At 37.3% G+C, this 8659-nt stretch overlaps 1 protein-coding gene across 1 annotated transcript; it reads right to left on the bottom strand.

Moving 5' to 3' along the window:
* Window positions 1-4309: 4309 nt before the first annotated feature.
* LOC104417859 (cysteine desulfurase SufS) lies at window positions 4310-8659 on the bottom strand. The gene is made up of 5 exons (XM_018861519.2): window positions 8231-8659; window positions 5998-6499; window positions 5648-5849; window positions 5054-5533; window positions 4310-4871 (listed from the first exon to the last, which is right to left on the bottom strand). Exons 1-5 carry the CDS (start codon window positions 8580-8582, stop codon window positions 4470-4472), a joined length of 1938 nt encoding a protein of 645 aa, XP_018717064.2. The 5' UTR covers window positions 8583-8659; the 3' UTR covers window positions 4310-4469.

Genomic DNA, 8659 nt, shown 5'->3' with positions numbered 1-8659 from the left:
GAAAAATAATTAAAAAAAAAGGAAAAAATTATTAAAAAATTAAAAGAAATTATATGTTACAAAAAAAAAATTGTGGATTGTATCAAACACATTTTTTTCTATTCCATGAATAGAAATCTTTTGTAGTCATCAAACACGTTCTTTTACTCATAAATTGTTTCAGAAAATAGAAATAAAAAAAAAACTATTTCTAAAAAGAAATTATTTCTCGAAATATAAGTTTTACTAGGCAGATCTTAAGCCGACTAAGCTCTCTAGTGAGCCATGTGGACAAGTTATATTAAAAAAAAAATTACCGCATAGGATTTTTGGGAGCCTTTATCGGACTTGACATTCAAATGTTCCAATTTTTTAAAAAGTGACACTTACATGTACTTTTTGTAACTTTTGATATTTAAGTATCTCCGGTGCTAAACTTTGACACTTGTGCTATACCTCTACCACTCAAAATGTGGGGATGATGACAATAAATTTTTGGGCTTACAATTAACATTTGTATAGACCTTATGAGCTTTTTTAGTTGTAAGGAGAAGAGCAAATGCTACTTGGTAGAATGAACAATGCGAAACAATTGATGATGGAGCTGATCTTTGGTAAACTCATCAAACCTTCAAGCAAATAAAATTGGAGATTTACGAAGCACATGGCTTATTCAATTGCTATGAACACAAGATAAATGATAATGCAAAAGACTTGTTCAGAACTATATAAATTTTCTATCAAAACAATACTGCAGATGTTCTTAAAGGATGTCTCCAATAGAATCTTAAGAGAAGAAGATCAGAGTTGCCAAGCTTTCACAACCTGGCATTGTCTCTAAAAGAAAATGGTATTAAAAATCCACATTATAAAGCCCAAAAGCTTATTCAATTTTGAATCTAATTTTCATCAAAAGATTTTCACATTTTTTATGCTAAATTAAATCTAAACTAGAATTAACACTAAAATATAGTAAAACAACTCAAAATCTATTTTCTAAATTTTTCCTAAATTTATGAATTTATGAATTTTTTAAATTTTCATTCCAAAAAATGGGGACTTGGATTGTGTCAAGAGACTAAACCTTGTGTCAATTTTGTAAAGATGAGCGAGTACGTTAAGTTTTTTTTTTCTTTTCTAAAATGATATTATTTCTTTTTTTGTTCATGAAAACAAAGAAGTAGGTTTTTTTTACTTCTAATTTATGTTCCAAGTTTATTCTTAGCCATTGATTTGCTTAGGGAAATAGAAAAATTAATTGAAGTTATCAAACGGAATTTTTTTTTTGTTTTTTCTGTTTCAAAAACAAAAAAAAAAAAATAGAAAAGCGATAAATAAAATGATTATGAACAATGCTTCAGTATTCCTATTGAGCTTAATCTTACAATCAATGAGGCCGTTATGGGTTAAACGAGATATAAGAGAAAATTTCAAATACGGGCTCAAGTACTATCATTTTCTCAAATAAAGGTCTGAAGTGGATTTTGTGTAAAATAAGGACTTGAAATGGTTATATCAATCTTAAATAAGGACCCGAAATGGCTATTGCAATTTTAAATAAGGGCTTAAAGTGACTATGGCAATTGCAAATGAGGGCCTACCCTTGTCGGCTAGCACCGGTTTTTTCTTCTTTTGTTTTTTGTTTTTTGTTTTTTTTTTTTTTTTTTTGTTTTTTTGTTTTTTGTTTTTTTGTTTTTTGTTTTTTTTTTTTTTTTTGGGTGAGGGCTCAGCAACCTCGTCGACCACGGGCGAGGTGACCCTTTCTTGAATCTAACGAGGGTTGGCCTCACTTGTAGCTTTCGAGGGTGGCCTTGCCTAGGATGAGCTCGCTTTGCTGAGACAAGGCCATCCCTTGCCGTTCGTTGGCGAGGCAACCCTCACCTAGATCTAGTGAGGAATGTTGGTGCTCAACTGGCCATCGGCAAAAAAGAAGAGAAAACTAAAAAAAAAAAAAAAAAAAGACAAATAAAAAATGTAATTGGCGAAAATACCTTTGACCAACTAGAAAGCTGACCATTATTTGAAATTGATATAATCACTTCATACTCTTATTTGAAACAAATTCTTCTTTTGGTACTTATTTGAGAAAATGATAGTATTTCAAGAGCTTATTTAAAATAAGGTCCACATTTAGGCCCTTATTTGAGCAATAAGAACACTTTAAGCCTTTATTTAGAATTTTCACAAGATATGATACACACAAATATACATACATAAATACACACACACACACATATATATACGTATGATTTTCTGGGTTTTGTGCTAATTTAATGTTATTACATAATTGGGATTATTCTATTGTTTCGTTAAAAAGAAAGGATTTTTTTTTCATGAAGGTAGATTTCAAAAAGAATCAGTAAGGGTTAAAAATCTTAGTAAAAAATAAATAAATTACAGGCCATCTGATTTTTCAATAATTTATTATTAATTTACCAGCGTTTCTATGAAAATATCAAATTTGAACAACTTGCAGAGTACCAATCTTTTTTATGTAATAACATAATTTAAACAGTTCTACTATTCGAGTTGGTTATCAATGTTAATTATTTATTTTAATTACCAATTTCTCTTTATCTCTAAGAAAATAATTAAATATAAGTAAGTAATTCAAATGAGAGATGGTAAATTGAAACTAGTTGACAATTTAGTCCAACAAAAGTTGTTCGGTCTAATTTAGATCGGTGATTTCACATTCAAATTGATAAATTTAAAGCAATTGCAATTATGCAAATGATTTTAGTAAGTTAATTTAAAAAATTATCATTTGCAAATTGTTAAAAATGTTGAAATTTTCTAAAAGTGTTAGTAAGTTACCAAAAAGTTGTATGAAAAAAAAAATTTACCATTTTTTCTTGCCTAATAGTTGTTCGACTCTTATCAACACTTATTGAAATCTATTGGTATGGATAAAGGTCCGTACTTCTTGGCATGGAATAATAGATTAACCATCTTATAATGCATGAGAATACTTTTATTGAAATCTTTATTATATATTTTGACTATTTGTTGGATGTAATTTGTAGCTTTCTCTTCAAGAAGCAAAGTTGTTTCTGGTCTATGCATTTTCCTATTTCGAATAAAATCTGACTATAGAACAACATATTCTATTATACGACAAATGCAATAGTTTAGTGCATAGACATTGTTTGAAATCATTGTATACGGTTTATACGCTCTTTTCAATGACTTTATAAGCCTTCGCTTTAGCATTTGGTGTATTGTTGCGTGTTTTTGTGGGGGTTGGAGGCTTCTTTAAAGAACTCAAGACTACCTTATAGTTCCAGAGATTGTTTTTTCTTTTGGTCTCACTTCTCTCTTCTATGTACATATGTGTGCGATGCTCACTGGGGTTGAATCTTGGACCTAGTACCCTGCGGCCCCACCTCCCAATCCCTTTACCAGCAGGGCTACATGCCTGTTGGCATTCAAGGGATAGTTTGAGTGGATTATTTTACAGCGTTAAAAGCTTGTGTAGTTTAAGCCTTGTTTCAGAGGCGATTTCTGATCACTGCTTAGATAAAATCAATAGAAGAGGTGGCATTACTAATTGCAGGGTTCCTCTTTCACTGTCAATCCTTCACTATTATTCACATGGCGAGAGTACTCCTAAGCGTTAAAAGATTGTGTAACAATTCGCCATGAACTAAATTCAATCCATGATCAATTTCTCCCCCAAAACTAAATAGACCAAAATCAACTTAGCATGAACAATAGCCAGCCAATATAACCTCGGAATAAGCAAATATAATGCCAAATTGATGAGGAAATAAAGCCAACAACAACTTCAAGGATTTAACGTGGAAAACCAATGCGGAAAAAATCATGGACAGCCCGAAACTTTCATTACTTAGAATACATAAAGTAGTCTTATCTATTCACACATTAAAGGCTCAACATAAGTATTACAATCATATTTGCTCACAACAAAGGGGAATTAACAAATTTGGAGTAAGAAAATCCTATTCACGATTAGAAAATTTAGAAGAAATTCTCAATAAATGAAACCAATCAACTCGTAACCCTCACCTTTACGAATAATATATTCAAATTTAAGCTAATTCCGTTATTGTTTGGCCACCGGAAAGATTCAGCCCTCCTTCCTTTTTCTTGTCCGCTTGCTCTCGGCGAGACCACTCTGTCCCGCGCCTTCTCTCTATTTTTCTCTCTCTTCTTGGGCTCGCACCTTGCACGAACTCTTCTATTTTTTTCACTTGCTTTTTGACTTTTCTTCTCTTCATTTTGTTTCTTTTGTTTTAATGTTAGCTTGGCCCCACAAGAGGTGGGCCCAGCCAACAAGAGAGTTGTTCTCACAATTCATGAGTTGCTCAATTTGAGTTGGTACATGTATCATAGGTGCCTGGGACAGTCAACTTGGCTATTATCTTCAGATGACTCTCGGTGACATAGTAATTGAAGTTGCATTGTCTATTTGTATGGACTTTGGACATAACTTGTATTCAATTTAATTTCGTTTTTCAAATCTTCTACTAGATGCGGAAGTACAGTAGCTCTGGATCAATTTCTACATGGATCCTGCGTGGGGAGGGAAATTTGGGGAGGAGACCTGCAATATGTTTTGCACTCTCCCAATATGGTGTATACCTGGCAATGAGGCTCTCACGTTTAGCATCTCCATTGAGATCTTTACCAGCCCGGTTGTCATTTAAGATAGAAATTTTGCCATTTCTTTCTTTCCCTACAATCTCCATGAATGCCTTCTTTTTGAAGGTCCAGTTTCCATTTTTCAGGTTGAAATGATAGAGCGGCAGGAACCTCTGGCCAAAAGAGGCTACAAACTCCAGTGCGGCAATAATGTACTCGAACTCCTCCTCTGAAAGGTAGTAGGGAAAGCTGACTCTGGTCCATCCAGGCTTCACTCCAGCAAATCCCTGTTATAAAGGTAAATTCACAGAAGATTAGTAAAATGCTTTCTCTTATATTTCTCTAAGAAATGATCGCATTGGTTGAGGGCTAGTGCCTGATAGACCCTTCGCCTGTATGGCAATTACGGTTTGAAAATCTTTAAGATTTTACATGTTATGTCTTACAGGAAAGAAAACAATCATCTTACCTCCTGAATGGCACATCTAAATGCACGGGATTGAGCTTCACTAATGCCAAGTAGGGCATGACCGTATGGACTGGCACAAGCACACCCACCTCTCGCTTGAATGCCAAAGAGGTCATTGAGGAGAGTGGCAACAAAAGGTCCGTGGAGAGGCTTGGTTCTTTCGTTCCCCATTTCTCCCCACAGGTAAAGCCCTCTCTCTCTTCCCTTCTTATTACAATCTGGTGGGGAATTAGTTGTTGAGTATATCAGGAAAGACAATATAGCTTGTCTCTTAGCTGTTCTGTTCCCGAGAATCTCTATGTTCTTGTTTTTGGAGAGCCTTTCGATTGCTTCTTTAATGTACCTGTGCTCCAGTTTCTCGATCACTTCATTTCCCACATAATCTTTCAACCAAAATGCCAATGCTGCTCTTGTGATCTGAATAATCTGTGGAGTCCCAGCGTTCTCTCTTTCTTCAATGTCTTCCACGTATAATGTATCCTGCACGGCAAGTAAATCAACAAGTCACCAACTGATGAAAATCAGAAGGCTTTGATGGTAATTGCCTTAGCTTTTGAATTTGCTCTGTCGTTTGCAAAAGATCAATGCTTTTACCTTTTCATCGAAACCATTCACATAATCAACAGTTCCTCCTCCACAGGTTGATGGGGGTGATGATCCAAGCCGATAGAGAGCCCTGCTCAATAGCAGGATTCCTGGAGACCCAGGTCCACCAAGGAACTTGTGCACACTAAGGAAGATAGCATCATAACCGTCGACTTCCCCTGATCTCATGTCGATTTCCACATAAGGTGCACTGTTCAAAATTAAGCAATTTAAGGCCAGTCAGATTAGTCGCTTCATTATGTTACCATGGAATCATATAGTCGTGGAACATATTCTCAGTAAATGCAAATGAAGAGTTCTCCAATTGAGTAAGAGAATGCAGGAAAATGAAGGCTCACCTAGCTGCAAAATCAAAGCAAGCAAAGGCACCAAATCGGTGAAGCAGCTTCGCGACAGCTCTTGTGTCGGTACAAATCCCGGTGACATTACTGCAAGCAGAGAATGAACCCAGAATTGGCCTGTTTTCATCTCGATAAGACTCAAGCTTTTGCCTTAAATCTTCCATGTCTATCGACCCATCTTCATCTAGTCCGATCTCTATGACCTCCGCTAGACTTTGCCTCCATGAGAGAAGGTTTGAGTGGTGCTCATAAGGCCCGACTAGGACCACCCATCTCTCTTCGCTTGGCATGCACTTAATCATCCTCTCTCTTAGGATCGATGGCACTGCAATGCCCATGACTTCTTGGAGTCGCTTGATTGACGCGGTGGATCCTGATCCGCAGAACAAGATCGCATCCTCGGGTCCACCTCCTAAGCACCGTTTGATGTAGCTCGAGGCCTCGTGCACCATCTTGGTGGTCCGGCCACCCACGTGGCTATCAGACGTGTGCGAGTTACCTATATGCACATCCATAAAAGTACCATTCATTTTAGCGGTTATATCTAATATACAATAGAAGCTAAAGATGGTCAGGATAAAATTAATCTCGTATGTAACGTGTACCATGGGATTTTGACTATTATAGGATTAAAAGGTTAGAGATAAAAGTCAAGCAAGGATAAACCGGAGTTGTACACGCACTTGTACACACCATGGAGAGTGATATGGCCTATATTAATTTAACTGCACGAGTCATTCACTACTAAATGAACCTCAAACGTTTGATTTTAAAAATTTGAAAGTAAAAGAATAGAAGTCATCGACTTATATCCTTGTATGATATATCATGACATATGATCTTGTCTATACATACATACATACATACATACATACACACATACATACATATACATATACATATACATATACATACATACATACATTTAATATATATATATACATTTTTTTTTCTGGTCATGTCCGTAGCACAACGCTGAGTACGTAAGTGATTGAATCAGGACATGGTAATAACTTCGAAAGTGCGAAACGCTAAAAGTAATAAACCATCACAACCGCAAAGAATTAATATTATTATACGTGCTCACTCTAAAAATGCGCACTCCGACAGTGATACGTGCAACCCTTCAATGATACGTGCGCCCTCCAACAATGCATTTGACTTGTAGAGAAAAATTAATACTATCATATAGTTTGATTATCGGCATAGGAAACATGGACCAGAAGCTTGAAAAGCTTCGTGCGTTCATGCTGAGGTCAACAGCTGTAAAACAACGTGCTCTTGCCAAGCCATCTGATACCTAAGGGCTTTGTTTTTACTCCAAATAGTATCTGATTTTATTATTTTGTTTCCTAGAACAAAAAAAGAACAGAAATCCGTTTCATAAATTTTTGTTCCTAAGAATAGATTTGGAACAAAATCAAGAAGTAGAAAAAAATAGTTTCTTATTTTCGAGAACAATTCTTAAAATCAGTTCCTATTTTTTTAATTTTCTTATATATTGTTTTTTTTTGTTCCTCTTCTTCTCTTCCTCTTTCTTCTTGTTCCCTTTGGCCTGTCGCCGGAGCTGGTAACCGGTCGGATGAGGGCCGGCGACCTCGCCGGTGGTGGGCAAGCTCGGCCTTGTCGGATCTGGTGAGGTTGACCTCACCTAGCAAGGTGAGGCTGAGCCTCGCACAGCCACGGTGAGGTCGAGCCTCACATAGCCACGGCGAGGCTGACCTTGTGCCGTCTGGTGAGGTTGAGCCTGGCCACCAACGAGGCCAAGGCTCACCTTGGCCAGGCGAGGCTCCGCGAGCTCACCGCACCTTGCTTGGTAGGTCGCTGGCCATAGCGGTGGCCGGCAATCGGCTACAAAGAGGAAGGAGGAAGAGGAGAAAAAGAAAAAAAGAAAAAGAAGAAGAAGAAGAAGAAGAAGAAAAGTATAATAAAATAATAAAAAATTAAAATAAAAAACAAAAAATTTAAGAATTTTACCAGACGTATTTTTATCCCGGAAATTGAAATTTTGGATAGTTATCAAGCGCGTTCTTTTGTTCAGAAATTGTTCTTGAGAGCAAAATCAAAAAAATCTTTTTTGATTAAAAATTGTTCCCAAGTAGAATGGTTACCAAATGCGTCTTAAGTCTACACGTCTACACGCAAGGAATTAAACTAGAGAGAGTGCCAGAGTGGATCTATTCAGACGTTGACCAAAAGAAAAATCTCGTAGATACCCAGGCACGCGTACCGTAAAACGGGAGGACGTTGTTGGCGATGAAGTCCTCGACGTAGCGGACGCAGCGGCCAGAGGCGGTGCTGTCGGCGTATGTGACCCCCCGCCTGCCGAACGGTGAGTAAAACTCGGCGTCCGCACCAATGATCTGAGAGCGGAGCCACGCGAGCTTCTTCTCCGGGCCACTGCTGCCCGCCGCCGGGACTCCTGCTCCGAGCCTCCGAAAGGATGCAGAGTGCTTGCGCAGATCATTCCTCGAGGATGGGGAAGGTGGCGATGGACTCCCCTCGGCATTTCTCTGGTTGATGTACTTGTTCATGATGTTGAGATGAGATTGCCTTGTCAAGCCGGGGTGCTCTAGTTCCATTTTCTAATGAAGAATAAATCAACAAGAGATCAATGCCTTCTCTTTCATTCTTTCATTCGGTAGACGAGGGCTCTTTG

Source organism: Eucalyptus grandis, chromosome 8 (genome assembly GCF_016545825.1).
Source record: "Eucalyptus grandis isolate ANBG69807.140 chromosome 8, ASM1654582v1, whole genome shotgun sequence".
In the NCBI taxonomy this organism is placed as follows: Eukaryota; Viridiplantae; Streptophyta; class Magnoliopsida; order Myrtales; family Myrtaceae; genus Eucalyptus; species Eucalyptus grandis.
The sequence above is the reverse complement of the archived record's forward strand: the minus strand, read 5'-3'. Positions and strand labels throughout refer to the sequence as shown.

Bases quoted from the DNA above. Each gene is read 5' to 3' on its own strand.
- LOC104417859 (XM_018861519.2), bottom strand. From the start codon at position 8,582: ATGGAACTAGAGCACCCCGGCTTGACAAGGCAATCTCATCTCAACATC. The intron at 5,850-5,997 runs GTGAGCCTTCAT...AATTTTGAACAG, and splicing joins TGCTTTGATTTTGCAGCTAG to TGCACCTTATGTGGAAATCG. The intron at 5,534-5,647 runs GTAAAAGCATTG...CTTGCCGTGCAG, and splicing joins TGAATGGTTTCGATGAAAAG to GATACATTATACGTGGAAGA.